The sequence below is a fragment of the Protopterus annectens genome, chromosome 7.part1 (assembly GCF_019279795.1).
Source record: "Protopterus annectens isolate FY-2018-M chromosome 7.part1, PAN1.0, whole genome shotgun sequence".
NCBI lineage: Eukaryota > Metazoa > Chordata > Ceratodontiformes > Protopteridae > Protopterus > Protopterus annectens.
In genome coordinates this window covers 368,371,349-368,388,732 of record NC_056740.1, presented here as the reverse complement: position 1 = coordinate 368,388,732, position 17,384 = coordinate 368,371,349, and the positions used below count along the sequence as shown (strand labels likewise).

Sequence of the window (17,384 nt, the reverse complement as noted above, 5' to 3'; positions counted from 1 at the left end):
TATTCCCATGCTAAGTGATTGGGTTAAGTTCCTTTAATGTCACTGCAGTGCATTATTAGGGGATGCTGCACTCCTGACTGTGCCAACGGATTAGATATTAAACCGAGGCCCCATCTGCCTTAGTTGGAGATAGCTTGGGAAATTCTTTGGTGTCCTGGCAAAATTTCTGCTAGTCTGTATAAATACCATCTTGTGTCTCCCATTAAAAAAAAAAAAAACATTAGCGTAGTGAGATTAAGCTGGTCAATAAAAACAAAATAAAATAAATAAACTTAATTTGTACAGGTGTTAGTATGTTTTCTTCAGAAATCACAAATAGAAAAAAGAGTCAGATTAGCTTGAATGAAAAGATTTTTTGAGTAAACAAGTGACACCCTAACCCCATGTGCAAAAACTGGGAAAAGGGATTGTGGATGGATATAAAAATATGTCACTTTTTAAGATATGGTGATGGTTAGAACTTCCAAGCCTGCTTTTGAGCACACAAGAATTTAGACAGTATGCAGTCCACTTGTCAAGGCAAAGGAAGAGATTTTTTTGTAGCAGCTATATTACAGTATTTGACTAATAGAAAACATGATTTTTCTTAATATAATTGTCTGTGTTAGTTGTTAATGCAATAAACATTAGTAATAAAGTTTGTTTCATTACACAAATGTGCTGCATTCACATAAGATTAATGTTGTTATTGTTTGTGTAACATGGTTAAAGCCAATGACGAGGAACCAGGTCAGTAACAGACATTCTAACAATGTAGTTTCTGTAACAGACATTCTAACAAAACATCAGGTGGAGGTGCTGTGATAGGTGTTAACAATTCTTATGAGACCTGTAACCTGGTTAAAAGATGAGTTCTGACCCCTCAGTATTTATAGGAGCTAACTGCTTCATTTATAGTAGCACTAGGCCACTTACTAGGTGTGGTGGAGGAACCTCATATCTGATTAAAAAGAAAACCTCCATTTGCATAGAAAATTGGACTATATAAGGAAGTAAAGATGACATGATCCCTACATGGGTACTCACCCATGTTACCTTAGCTGGTCTTACTCACCTGTAGTTAGCAGCAGGGTGAATATCCACCCATCTTCCAAAGCGGACATTATACACAATACAACACAAAACATATTCCCTGAAGGCAGCTATAATAGCACAGTCATTTTAGCTGACTTCAATGCCATACTTCCAAAAAAGATTCTGTGCACCTTAATAGGATGTTGTAGCAGTTCAGTCTAGTACAAATAATGAAATCACTCACTAAAGCTAATGCAAACACAAGTGACAGCTCCACAGTTGACCTAATAATAACCAACGTGCCACATTAATGTCTACTCCCTGAAGTACTTGCTAACAATCTGAACAATCACTCAACAGTGAAATCAGCACATCATTAGGAACACAAAAGATCATTCCCCAAGAATAAACTGCAAACAGTTAACACTCCACTGAATCTTATGGTCTGGCCCCCTCTATATTCCATGAGTAAATGGTGTCACTGGAACAAAAGGAAGCATACACACCTCTGGTGCAGAAGGCAGTGGATTCTATTCCCACACCAGGTGTACGGATTGCATACACAGCAGTGCGGCATTGGGGAGGGTCTGCACTTCTGAGTGTGTCACCGTTTGGATGAGACATTAAATGAAGGTCCCAACTACTTTGGTTGACAGCAGCTCAGGTGGATGTAAAAGATCTCATGGCATCTTTCAAAGAGAGTGAGATCCTTTATTTATATACAAAAAGAACTCTTTATTTATAACGTATTTATATATTTACAAATATTTACAAATGAACAAATATATATATATATATATATATATATATATATATATATATATAGATATACAAATCCATTTACACATATACATAATTTCCCTAACAATCATACTAAATTTTCATCCCTATTAGACCTCCACTCCTTTTTCTATAACCACCATCTATTTTTACTTACTGTTGTTGCTAAAATCCATTTACCATTAATTTTAATTTCATTTATTCATTCATTCGACATAACCCATATAACATAAAATAACTTTCTATCTATCCTTTTATATATTCCTTACTTCTGTTCTTATAATGTCCATATTTAATTACATGCATGTTTATTTTATCCACTTCTTTTATATCTTCAAAAAAATCTTCTTTACCTAGTCTTGCCCATAACTTGTTTACTCCTTCCATAGGTTCTTCTTCTTGACAACATAAACATATTCTATCACTTTTCTTTTTATACGGCATATTTCCTTTTACTGGCAATTTATCTGTTACCAGTTTTCACAAAAATCTTGACATTCTGCTTATTGACTACATGATTTGCTTCTTATTTTTATAGCTATAATTTTTAATCTGTTAGATTTTTCCATGGTTTTATATAGAAATGTTTTATCATTACATTTTTATACCACACTTTTCTTTTTCTGTTTCACTGATTTTTATTTTCCACAAAAAACATTTTTTTGGTAACATTTTATTTCTTCATTTAAACACTCCTTTTTTCTTTTGTACTCTTTTTTTACCATACCCCAAATTTTAATTTACTTGTTAAGTATGCTACTTTTCCCATCAGTACTGAATGTATCAAATAAGCCTTTTTTTCTGAATGATAATTTATATGCTCACCAGAAAAGACATGCTTGTTTTATTTTTTCTATGTTTTTCCCCATTGAATTCTACTTACATATTTATTCTCAAATGTTATACCCAACACAGAAACTTCATTCATTGTAAAACATAAAGCCTTGTCTTTACTACAGTCATCCAAAGCGTTACTTTTCTATTTATTTAAAGCCATCTCTATCACATCTAGACAGTCATTTATGCAAATTATTACTTTTTTATCCAAATTTTGTTTCTTTGCAATCATTATAATGCCATCTGCATATGTTAAAAGAACTGGGATTCTTAACCCTTCAAGCATTATATACCCCACCTCCTTCATTTTGTGATTTATTTCACATACTATCACATTCATAACTAATGCAAAGAATACACAACTCATTGGACATCCCTGTCTTACACAACTCTTCATATGCACCTCTTGGTTTAACCAGCCATTTACAAGTATTTTTACTTTATTATTATTATTATTATTATTATTATAATTATTATTATAATATAGTGACATATATAATTTACTAACTTGCACACTTATATAATATTATTTTCTTATTACTCATAATATTTCATGTCCAGTTGTCTTGAATGCCTTATTAAGGTCTCCTATCATGATTTTCTACTCTGGATGGCGCAGTGGTTGCATTGTCACCTCACAGGAAGAGGTTGTCCGATTTGATTCTTAGCTGGGGTGCCTTCTGGGCAGATTCTGCATGTCCTCCCTGCATTTGTGTGGGTTTCCTCTGGGTTCTCCAGTTTCCTAAATCACACAAGGAATGCTGAGAACAAATCACTTTATAACGCAAAGCTTTCGGGTATGAACCCTTTCTCAATACTAAATACATACATATACACAAAGCAACTGCTTTTATACAGGCCTAGTAGTCATGTGACTGCAGCCAAAGTCACATGACCTATTTAAATGTGCAGTTTAAAAAATTATTTAAAGAGACATACTGCAAGAAAACATTTGTTAAAAAAGAAGCTACACATATGCATATATATGATCAAATTTCAAAGCAATATGAATCTAAATCTAGCACATATATATGCTTAATTATAAAAATATAAAAATATACATATATACCTATATGTTTAATACAAACTCTAAAAACATTAAAACATAGGTGTACATATACATGTACACAACAGATGCACTTATTAACATCAATGTATAAACATGCTCATGTGCACAGGTTGATAAAAATATCATTTCAACCTCGTTGTAATCCAACAAGAATAGGTTTAATGCTTACTGTACTGTTAAGGCCAGGAGGACTATCAGCTCCCAAACGTACTATCCATTGATATTCTTTAGTTTCAAGAAAATTATTAATATCACCACATCTGAGTGAGGGAATCACCAAATCAATAACTCTAAATCTAAATGTATGCCTGTCCCCACACGTCTCAATATGCTTATGCAAGGCATTCTGAGTATACTGCCTCCTGATTTCTGACTTGTGTTCAATAATCCTGTCCTTAAGTCTACGCGTAGTCTTACCAATGTAGTATGCAGGACATACAGAACATGATGCCATGTACACCACATTGGTAGTGGTACAAGTAGCTCTTACAGAAAATGTATATGTATGGTGTGTGATCGTATGCACATAACTATTAGATTCCACATATCTGATCAAGTCCGAACAACAGGAGCAGTTTAGACATGCATATGTACCAAAATTAGATGTAGAGTAGATGGGTCTATCAAAGCATAAATTCAAGGGAGGGCGAAAATCTTTATAGCATAGCATACTTTTGAGGGTTTTCATATTCCTAAAGCTAAAGAATGGCTTATCACCTAACAACTTTGTAAGTTTAGGGGATGCCATTAAAATAGGCCAATACTTATAGATAGTGCGCTTAACAAGGGAGACCTTACTTGCAAACCAGTAAGTACAGTAAGCATTAAACCTATTCTTGTTGGATTACAACGTAGGTTGAAATGATATTTTTATCAACCTGTGCACATGAGCATGTTTATACATTGATGTTAATAAGTGCATCTGTTGTGTACATGTATGTGTACACCTATGTTTTAATGTTTTTAGAGTTTGTATTAAACATATAGGTATATATGTATATTTTTATATTTTTATAATTAAGCATATATATGTGCTAGATTTAGATTCATATTGCTTTGAAATTTGATCATATATATGCATATGTGTAGCTTCTTTTTTAACAAATGTTTTCTTGCAGTATGTCTCTTTAAATAATTTTTTAAACTGCACATTTAAATAGGGCATGTGACTTTGGCTGCAGTCACATGACTACTAGGCCTGTATAAAAGCAGTTGCTTTGTGTATATGTATGTATTTAGTATTGAGAAAGGGTTCATACCCGAAAGCTTTGCGTTATAAAGTGATTTGTTCTCAGCATTCCTTGTGTGATTTTGGATCTTTTTGCAGTTTGTTTTTCTCCAGTTTCCTCCCATGCTACAAAGATATGCGTCTGGAGCATTTCTCCCCAGGCCTCAGCTGAAAATTGGCTTCATTCCAAGTTGGACTTTCTCTGTAAACAAATGTTAAGTAAATAAAATATTCATAATATCATCCACAATTTCTCTGTCATTAATAATTCTTGACAACCCTTCCCCTTTATGCATTATATACTATCTTCCATAATATTTTTCATTTTAGTTTCAAATCTCTTTTGTATTATTTTCATAAAGATCTGATAATCATTACTATCGTTCTCCATTTTTTTATTTTCTTCTGACTTTCTTCTTCTTCTGTATGAATTTAAGTATTCTACTACATCATTCTTTATACATAAAACCTTAATTTAACCATTCATTCAAAATATTTATTTTTTGTCTGCCGATTCCTTAAATTTTTATACCTTTCATACCCTATTCTATCTGGTCCTGCAGTTGAACTTATATTTACTTGTCCTAATGGGTATTTGTAGCCTTTCATTTGCAATATAATTATTAGCAGCCATCTCCTTATTCAAGAAATCTCCTTTTCCAACTCTTTATTCTCCTTTTCTGTTAACTTTTTTACTTTCCATTTTTTCCATTGTGTTCTTTTTTCTTTAAACATTTCTTGTACATATTGTGCTAGACTACTCATAAACTTTTTTTTTAGTTCTTTTGATTTCTCCTTTTACATTTTTTATTTCTCTCATTGCACTACCATATTCCTTTACTAATCTACTTAAGTTACTTGATACGTCTTTTCTTTTTCCTTGCCTATATAATAGTTCTTCTATTTTTTCTTAATGTCTTTCATGTCATTCTTTTTCTTTGACAAAGTACTTTCTATCATTATGTTCTAAGTCTTCCAATGCATCATTATATGGTATTTTACATTCTCAAATATGAGTGCTCTACAATGTGTTTAAAACATTATGTAAACTGGAGCGCAAGGGTCACAAAGGTCCATCCTTCCAAGGTTAGATGGTGGTACACTGTAGAACCTCCAAAGCAAACAGTCAGGAATGATACAAAGTAGAAGACTAGAACTCCAGAAGATTAAGTAAATCTAGTGGACTGATATTACTAAAAAAAGTCTCAGCGTGTGAAATTCGAGAGATACTGACAAGTATTGCTTTTAGTACAGAAGTCTGCGGGTTCTATTCCCACACCAGGTAAAGGGGTGCTGCAATACTGAGTATGTTGTCTTTCAGGTAAGATGTGAAAACCTTTTTACCACCTGCTTGAGTTGGTGGTAGCTCAGGTGGATATAAAAGAAACCTTTTGAAAGCAGTAGGGGTTCTTTATTTACATAATCCATAAGTATTTACACAATCAATAGTTATTTGCATTCCTACTTATTTACATTAAAAATACATATTGTGAATTGTTTACTCTACATATATAGATACACACACACACACACACACACACACACACACACACACACACACACACATTATTTACAAACCATATCCTCCTTTTTACATTTTGCTTAATCATATACAACACATACTTATTACTTTTTTTGACCCCCACTCCAGTTTCCACAACCAAAACCTTATTCTTTTCAACATCATTGCTAAGTCTCATTTTTCATTAAACATGGTTTCTTTAACCTTCTGAATCCAGATCAACCATAATAGCAAACATTTGTTATCAAAATTTTCACCATCTTTCTTACTTTTCTTTCTATAATACCCAAATTCAGTCATGTCTATATTTAAATTGTTCATGTCTTTAAATCCATTCACATATTTTCTATCTATAATCTTTTTCCATAAAATAGTTACCCTTTTACATTGTGGCTATGGTGGTATAGTGTTTAGTATTGTCGCCTCACACAAAGAGGTTCTCCCATTCAATTCTCAGATGGAGCACCTTTTGTGTGGAGTCTGCATGTCCTCCCTGTGGTTGCGTGAACTTTAAAGACATGCAGGTAGGTGCACATGTGTGTACCTTCAGTGAAGGTTGGGTGCCTGTCTGGTAACTCAACACCATAAAACCTCTACTTCCAATCAATCTGCAAACCAGTAATCTGCTGTGGTGACCGCTAACCAGGAAAAGCTGAAAGATATTTACCCTTTTAAATTGTATAAAAAACATGTTCACAAGTTTCAAATTCACCACAATATAAACAAACTCTGTCTTTTATATGGCATATTTGCCTTCATAGGTGGTTTTGTATAGACAACCTCCATAAAAAATCCTGATATCCTGAATATGTCTTTTGAATATTTTCATTCATGCAACAATAGCATTCCTTTTCTCATTGTTTAATTCTTTCCAAGGATATATCGGCTAATATTTTTCCATAATCTTATCATACCATTATTTTTTATTATTTTCAATTTTTTTCACATTTACTTGCCACAAGATACTTCTATCTTAATAATTTTCCATTTCTTTATTACAACAACTCTCTTTTTAGAACTAAAAACAGTCAACCATTCGATTTTAAATTTCACACTTAACATTTTCATTAGTAAAGAAGCCTCATTGTCCTTTAAATGCTTCATTACTGTATATAAATTTAAGGATTACATACACGATAAGGTTGATTAACCCTAAACCTCCTTTTTCTTTTTTCATATATAATATCATTCTTTTCACAGGATTTAACCTTGATCGCCAGAAAAAAATATTATATTGTATACATATTTCTTTAAGTTTAATGCAATACTAAGCACACTGATTAAATAAGTAATCTTTGCTAACAGTACCAGATTTATTAAGTATACATTCGTTTTAAAGGAAAGCCTAAAAGACTTCCAAAACACAAACATTTCTTTTATTTCCTCTATTTTTCCTTTCCATATAGAATTTATAATTTCTTGTTTCCCAAAGTTTATTTCAACGTTCTTAATTTTATACTTATTAAATTCAGTTCCACAATCTTTCCCTCAAATCCTAAGTCGTGACTTTTATTTTTATTTAATACTAACACAATAACCTGAATAATTTTTTATATTTGTTTTATTACTGCATTCATGCTTGCTCATTTTTTGTTGTAATGATAATGTCATCTGCATAATTTAACAATATGGGTATTTTTATCCTTTCATTTGCAATATAACTATAAGCATCCATCTCCTTATTCAAGTACGTAGACATTACATTTATTGTTGATACAAATAATGTACCATTCACTGGTCATCCTTGCCTAATACCCTTCTCAAACTTTACATCTTCTCTCAACCATCCAGTTATCATAATTGTTACTATATTATACTTATATGCTGACATACACACACTTTTAATCCTCTTACTTACATTTTAAATATATATATATATATATATATATATATATATATATATATATATATATATATATATATATATCAAATACATCCCATAACACTGAGTGATATAGCGAATCAAATGCTTTGCTTAAATCTCCTACCATTACTTTTGCCTGAGCATTTCTAACTACTACTACAACAACATAGCATCTATTAATTCCTTAATTATTAGTAATAAGTCTTGGACTTTTTTACCTTTTATGCCAAACACATACTCATTTATAACATTACCTACTTTTACTCCCATCCTTTTATGGAATATTTTCACAAAAGTCTAATAATCAGTATTATTTAATACAATTGGTCTCCAATTTTGTATTTCTTCCTTCTCTCCTTTTTTCCATATAAACCTGATGATGCTTTTACATAACTCTTTATAAATAAAACCTTTGTCTAACAATTGATTTAATACCTTTATAAACAATTTTTTTTGCTCTACAATCAATTTTTTTATACATTTTGTATTCTTTTCTGTCTGGGCCTGCAGTGGAATCTAAATTCATTTATTTTATTACCTGTTCTATTTCTTCTGTTTCTATCCCTTTTTCTAAATCCTTGTTCTCCACATCACAAAATGTAAGTAACTTCCATTCCTTCCATGACTAAGTTCTCTGCTCTTTAAATAATATCCTAATATGTTCCTTTACTTTATTCGTAATCTCCTCTTGTGTACTATGTAGCCCACTTAATGAAACTTTCATTTCCCTCATTACACTATTATTCTCTTTGATTATTTTACTTAAATATGGTACAATTTCTTCTTTTTTTCCTTTCAAAGACATCTTTGTTTATACAATAAATGCTCTATTTTTTCATATTAATTTCATAAATTTTCTGTTCCTTAATAAAGAAATTCTTATCATTCTTCTCTATACAATCAATTATATCATTATTTAAATTCTTACATTTTATTTTTCCCATATATATTTTCTCTATATTTCAGTTTAAAATTTAACCACCATACTGACCAACCACTGTAAAATTCTCTCATTTATATATGATCTAGTCTCATGACCTCTTTTCTCCCTTTATCATCCCATTTCACTTCATTTATTTGTTTTATGCCTTTCTTTATTTTTATATAATCATTTCCCTTTGCCATAGTCCAAATTACCCTGTGATCTGAAAACCCTGAAGTAATATTCCTTGTTTAACTGCTACTAAACTTTCTGACAAAAAAAAAATTCTACTTCTGTTCTTTTCTCTCCTTCTCTATACACCCAAGTCTCTAAAGTCCTTATTTTTTACTTTTAATTGTCCATATTTTATAATGTCCTTTACTACTTTGATATCATAAGCCTTTTTGTTTTGTTCTCTTAGATTGCAATTGAAGTCCCTTACTACAATTATGTCCATATTAACTGCTACATATTGCATTATCTTTCTGAACATCTCTTTTGTATCATTTTTATTACATATCTTTCTTTCTTCTTCTTATGGCTTTTCCCGGTTAGGGGTCGCCACAGTGGATCACCTGTCCGCTCATGATTGGCAGTGGAGTTTTACAGTGTTGAGTTGCCAGCCCGGTGCCCAACCTTCCACAGAAGGCATACACACACACACACACACACACACACACACACACACACACACACACACACACACACACACACACACACACACACACACACACCCTTAGGGCCAATTTAGAGTGTCCAATCCACCTATAGCACGTCTTTGGGATGTGGGAGGAAACCAGACCACCCGGAGGAAACCCACCCGGCCACAGGGACGACATGCTGACTCCACACAGAAGGCACCCCAGCCAAAGATCGAACCGGAAAACCTCTTGCTGTGAGGTGGCAATGCTAATCGCTGCACCACCACAGCTGCCCGTTTTATTAAATATGCGTATAATGGAATAATTCTCATAACATGTTCTCCATCTTATGTCAATAATAGTAATACCAACTGTTATGACAAATGCAAGATCTAACACTTTAATTATACCTTTGTATAATATAAGTATTCCTAAACAGGTCTCTTTCCCAAAATTCCATTACATTTTTCCAAACCACACTTTGGTTTGATGTATTTCTATTTTTGACAAAAATCTAATATCTTCTAGTATAATAACATCACTATCTAGCTGTTTACACCTCTCCAAAATCTTTTTCCTTCTTTCCAACTTCTTAAAATTATTCATTCTCCTCCTACCACCCAGCACTACAACCTGTGAGAGATGCACTTATATAGCCAAACTGGAAGCCAAACTCTCTTCACCCAAGACTGGACTAGACAGTCAAGAGGAGAGAGTAAACACTTGCACTACACCACACTCATCACATAGTCCCTCAAAACCTACACCACCAAAATACACACATAGAAACATAAAACACACACCTACATTCACAGAAGTTCTCAATAAAAATCTGCCCAAGCAACAGAGACCTCCAAAGCAAAAACGCAAGCAACCTCCACCCCCCCAACTCAAACCCAATGACACATAGCCCACAAACTCAGTGTGCCACCCAATCACAGCCCATAAGGTATAACAATGTACCCAACACTTTAGTCATAGTTGACTCTATAGTCAGGCACACTGATATTCTACTCACCAGGCTAAACAAGGAGAAAGTTACTATCAGCTGCCTGTCAGGTGCCAGGATCCACCACATAATGCACACACTCAGGTCACTCTACAACAAGTACAAATATGACTCTGTCATTGTCCATGTTGGTGTGAAGGATCTGAGATGTACCTCCTTGGACTACATGAAAAGAGACATGGAGGAACTATCTGATTTTGCAGCCCAGGCAAGTATGACCCTAGCCCTGAGTAGAATCTTGCCATCACCCAGAATGATACCACAGTACAAGGACAAAATGATTGACTTCAACAATTGGCTAAGCTTCTGCTGTCATTCTAAGGGGATCTAGTATCTCTCTGACTGGGATGACATGATCGACAGACCACAATGCTTTGCCAGAGATGGCCTGCACCTATCGCCCTTGGGATTCCGGATACTGGCTAAGGCTCTTGCCTCCCCTATAGTGCCTTTGTTAGGCAAGGTTCAAATGACAAATTCACCACCATAACAGGTACAAGCAAGCAAAATCTGAGGGTAATGCTACTCAATGCTAGAAGTCTAAACCTCAAAATGCACTCACTCAAGGCATTCCTTAAAATGGAGAACATCGACATCTGTGCAGTGACAGAGACTTGGTTCAAGGCTCCAGAGAGCACCCCTGCATTACCAGGCTATAATTCATACCACACCTTTCGGCCACCTAACTTTGACCGAAACACTAAAGGTGGAGGAGTGTCCATAATCATTAAGATATACACACCTCCAGGCTAGTTGCTCAGCATAATGCATCCGAGATTATCCAAGTGCAACTAACTCTGGACAAGACTGTAATCCAAATTGTAGCTTGCTACAGATCCCCCACCATGCCCCATGATTCCCACTCCTCATTTCTTGATACGCTGGAAAATATTAGGGTACAACCTAACACCCTAATAATGGGTGATTTCAACTACCCCACCATTAACTGGAAAAACTACTCATGTACCAACTCTTTTGCTCAACGTTTTCTGGAATTCATAAATTCCAACAACTTGGATCAACTTATCCATACCCCCACCAGGGGCAGCAATATCTTAGACTTGGTCATTACCAACATGAGCCACCAGTGTTCCACACAAGAGGTCAATTCCTTGTTGGTCAGATATGACCACAAGCTAATCACCCTAGACATCAACACCCTACCCCCATCCCTCATTAGGGAAACCACCGTAAAAAATTTCTCCAAAGTCAATGTCACGCTTCTTAAGACAGAAGTGGCAAACTTCACAACACCCATGCAGATGGACAATAGAGGTACAACTGCTGAATCCTACACAAATGCACTTTATAAGCACTTACACGAGTGCATGGATCATGCTATCTCTAACAGAACCAAGATGCTATCCTCCAAAAAAGGAAGCCAATCTGGTGGTCTCCTGCCATAAACAAACTCTACAACAGAAGAATCTGCTGCAAAAAAGAGTAAAATCCCATGATTGAAGGAACTCCCTGGTCAGCCTCAGTAAGAAGCTGAGATCCCTCATAAAATCCTCCAAAGCTAGTTACGAAAACAAAATTGCCACTGTTTCTAAAGACAACCACAAAGCATTCTATAGCTATGTCAAGAATCTCAGTGGCAACACTCAAATCTGCTCTGAGTTACAGCACAATGGCACTAAATATACATAACCAACTGATATTACCAACATCCTGGCAGATAGGTTCAGTGCTAACTTTACCCCCTCTCACCCCCTAAATGGCCCATCTCTATACCAGAAGAATGCAAAGTCTCAGTAATCACAGCTGCACAGGTAAAAGCCACACTCTCCAAAGCCAAGAACACAGGATCCGTGGGACCTGACAACATTCCAGGCTACATTCTACACAAACTACAGAAAGGACTGGCACTCTACCTAAGTACCATGTTCAGTCATAGCCTCACCTCAGGCTTTGTGCCCACTGAATGGCGCTCAGCAACGGTTATCCCACTCCACAAAGGAGGATCCACCACAGACCCCGGGAACTACCACCCCCTTAGCCTGATGAGCCTGGTCTGCAAGGCCATGGAACGTATCATCATGGAACTTATAAACAAAGACATTGGTAATCTCCAAACTCTGGACCCCACCCAGTTCAGGTTTGTAGAAGGCAGATCATGTCTCCTAAACCTGATAGACTTCTTTGAAGCAGTCACCAAAGCTGTAGATGAGGGTAAGGTAGTTCACACAGCCTATCTAGCTCTCGCCAAGGCTTTCAACACCATCCCCCACTCTGGAATTATAGATAAACTCACTAAACTAGGTATAAATTCCTATGTCACAATATGGGTGGCCAACCGGCTCACTGACAGAACCCACACTGTAAAAGTAGCAGACTTCAGACCTGTGACAAAGTGGAGCACCACAGGGTTCAGTCCTGGGTCCTCTCCTGTTTGGTATCTACTTCTCTGAAGTACAGGCTAACACAGAAGGTCTTTGGCTAATGAAGTTCACAGATGACTGGAAACTAGGAGCCATAATCGAATCTCCTAATGATGTGGACATCCTACAAAAGGGCTTCACTGAGACAGATGCCTGGTGTCAAAGCCATGGCCTCAAGCACAATACCAAAAAGTTCATTGTCATCTCTTTTGGTAAAAACTCTGTACCCATGAACTACCACATAGGCGGTAGTCTGCTTAACACTAAAAGTGTGATAAGAGACCTTGGGACACAGGTGGACAGTAGTCTCTCCTTTGATAATCACACCGCCACAGTAGTCAGGAAATCCTTCTGTGTAGCATACCTCATCACAAAAGGTTTCTCATCCAGAAAAAAAGAGGTCATTGTTCCACTCTACTCATCACTCATTAGACCCATTATAGAGTACAACACCCCTTTTGGTATGTACCTCACAAGACATCTACAACAACTGGAAAGGCCGCAGAAATACCTCACAAAGAGGATTACCGGCCTCAAACAGATGCCCTACGCTGACCGTCTCAACAAACTCCAGCTTTACTCCATCGCATATCGCCTACTCAGAGGTGATCTCTGCCTAACATACAAAGCTATGTCAAACCCAGAGCTGTTGGACATGCTCCACTTAAAGAAATCCCAATCCCTCTGAGCTACACGCTCTAGGGACCTAAACCTTGTCACCACAATAAACAGAACATGGCTGAGGGATAGATTCCTGTCCCAGAGACTTCCCATACTCTGGAACAAACTACCTATCTGTATCAAACAAAGCTCCTCATTAGTACTCTTCAAGAAAAATCTTGATGACTGGATGGGAAATAGGAAATTCACCCCGTTGATCACTTCTGTGGCTCTGCTCGACAGGAGCACAGGAAAATAATTGTCTTGGGTGGCGAAAGCCAGGGCACCTTGTTGGCTAGGCTTATATAGTCCCTAGGGCCAACAGCCTAGTACCTACCTATGAACCTATGAACATTTAATGGCAAACCTTTACACGTAACTGTAGTTAAATAATAGTATGTGTTTGTCCTTTCCCTTTCTTTTTTAAAGTGTTCTGTATTTTTCCTTTTCCTTTCACTTACTCTTTTTCCAAATTAATTTCTTTTTTGTTTGACTATATTCCATTTAAGATCATTCTCTCTTAAACCTGACTATTCTTCTTCAGTATTTGCTGTGTTGTGCTGTACTTTGTTTCTACATTTTCTGTGTTTAAACCTTGTTTCATTTTATCTTTTTGAGTTATTTGTTCCATACTGATAATAGTACTATATTTTTGTTCCATTTTTTCTCCTAATTCATTTTCTATAACTGTATCCTTATTACCCTGTTCTGTTACTTCCTCTGTTATGTCTGTTCTGTTACTTCCTCTGTTATGTCTAAAACTGCTTCGTTTTCTCTTTCTTCACAATCCCCCTCCTCAAGTGTCCCACTTTTTACATTTATAACATTTAGCTTCACAATTTTGTGCATCATGTAAAACATCTTCTTTTTTTTACATTTATTAATTAAATGATCCATTGTTCCATACAAAAAGCATGTTTTTGTCTTCCCCCAATATCTAACCAAGCCTTTACCTTCTTCAACATTAATACCTCTTGGAATGTATACAATACAGCAATTTCCCAGTTTCAGTATCACATTGGAATCCCACGCCCCATTCCATAAAAATCTATTATTATGCACCTTCGATAAATTTAGTACATCATTACATAGATTTAATAAATGCTTTTTTAAAGTCTCTTTTTCAGCCTCAGTTCAGAATTGAATATTCATTTTTTTCTTAGTTCTATGAAGAACAATTTGTCTTTTTTTTTTTTAGTCCTCTATAAACTTTTCCATTATCTGTCCAGTCTTCAAAATAACGTCACAAAAAGTTTCTTTATTAATATGAATAAATGCTCTTACCACAGTTGGTTTAATATTACCACGGTAGTGGTGCCTGCAGTAGCGTTGTTACCTCACAGCAAGATGTTGTCGCGTTCGATTCTCAGCTAGAGCGTCTTCTGTGTGGAGGCATGCGTGAATGGGCATGCCTTCGTTGAAGGTTGTGCGTCAGGGCTGGTAACTCGGCATGTAAAAATCCACTACCAAACATTAGTGGACCGGAGTTCTGCTGTGGCGACCCCTAACCGGGATAAGCCGAAAGACACAACAACAACAACCTCAGTTGGTTTAATACCGAGCATCTTAACAACTGCGTCCCAAACCTTGTATCTGTCCATTGGAACATCTTCCTTATTTTTGATTAGAACTGTAAGTAGCCTTTTTCTTCTAATATTCTTTTTTTATCTTCTTTTCTGCCATGCATTATTTTCTATCACGGTATCAGCCCACAATTTTTTCTCCATCTGCATATCCTCACTCTGCTGCCCTTCTTCCTTCTGTATTGCATCCATCATTTCTCCGCAGGACATGTCCTTTTCATTTTTTAGCTCAGTATCCTCCACTATCTCCAACAGTATATCATCCTGCAACCCTCTTGACTGGAGGGTTGTAACAGCACAATCCTGTGTTGCAACTTTGGATTCAGATAGCTTCTGCTGAAACATCTCTTCTGTCTGTATCTCTACTGAATCCTATACACTAAACTTGCTTTGAAAAGGTTCAACTGCCTTTACCCCATGTCTGTCATACCATACTCTTCTCTCAATCTCTCCTTCACCTATGATTCCTTCTCTGATAACTTTAACATGTCTGCTGCTCGAATAACAGCACCATAATCACCATCTACCTTGCCGTTCTCTTCTCCAACCTCCATTTTTGCTTAGATTTGCTTCCTCCTTCTCCGAGCCACCTACACACTGGGACCAAAGACAGGCCTACACACTGGGACCAAAGACAGGCCTACACACTGGGACCAAAGACAGGCCTACACACTGGGACCAGAAGACAGGCCTACACACTGGGACCAGAAGACAAGCCTACACACTGGGACCAAAAGACAGGTCTGCACACTGGGACCAGAAGACAGGCCTACACACTGGGACCAAAGACAGGAAGCACCATAATGAAAAGAGTCCCTGTATCTGAAAAGAGTAGGGAAAGTGCCTCAATGCCCTGAACACATTTCCCCTAGTAATATAAATACTACCTCAGGTACCCCTTGAAAAAAATAGCCAAGTGGGACTAACCTGGTCAACAAAAGATAATGTTAATTGCAAAGTCAATAAGACCAGTGATAAAATCAAGTTTTATGATGGAATGTCCAGTCCTGTTATTAATACTGCATATTGCTTAGCCATATATCACATCTAAAAACAGGAGCTTGATTTATCTGCAAAATGTAAGGTGATGCAATCCTTGATTTACCAATACTTATCAGAATCATTGTCAGCTTGAATCTCATTAAGGAGAAGGAACAGAGAGGTGTATAACCATACCGTGTCTAACAACTCTCAACAATCATTTCATTTTTGGGGGGAGGATATAAACTGAGCAACAGGTGATCTATTTCAGATTATTCAGAAGGTTTCTGATTTCCTGCAGTAACTGTTTCAACTGTTTACTTTTGCACAAACTTATTAGTAACAGTCACACACAAATGATATATTAAAGACAAAATGCTTTATTTTATAGAGGCCTGGTTATTGAAAACAAGCCAGAGTTACAGAAGGTGCTTGAACACAGACGTCGCGAACAGATTATTCGTCAAAGAAAGGAAGAAGAAGATGCAAAAATAATGCAATCACCTTTCGCTCAAGAACTTCGGAAGAGACAGCTAAGGCTAGAACAGGTAATATGTTGCACTAAGTTTAGTCATTTCAAACTGGAAACTGTTAATTCAACATGATAAGCTTTTCCTTCACTATTATTAACAGTTAGTTATTTTTGCTTGCAACGAGCAGAATTTCAGATCATCTACTACCAAAATTCTAGCCATGTTATACATGGAGTCCTACTAAACATTTGCATTTTTAATGTATAATTTTCTCTGTTCAGATAAGTAACAGTCTGTTATTTATTTAATATGCAAATTTGTTTACCACTTACATGGGCTGGTCCAAGGACCTTTTTCACCTAGACACCCAAGCAGCATTGATACCAAATAACAAACATATAGAATTGTATTACCATTGGT

The 17,384-nt window shown here is 35.9% G+C and overlaps 1 protein-coding gene across 2 annotated transcripts in view; it reads left to right on the top strand.

Moving 5' to 3' along the window:
* FAM107A (family with sequence similarity 107 member A) overlaps positions 1-17,384 on the top strand; it is a 1,773,139-nt gene that overhangs the window by 1,720,459 nt on the left and 35,296 nt on the right. For both annotated transcript variants that reach the window (XM_044078813.1, XM_044078814.1), the window contains one exon: positions 16,883-17,039. In XM_044078813.1, the coding sequence (XP_043934748.1) occupies positions 16,883-17,039 (157 nt within the window). The remainder of the gene's footprint in view (positions 1-16,882; positions 17,040-17,384) is intronic.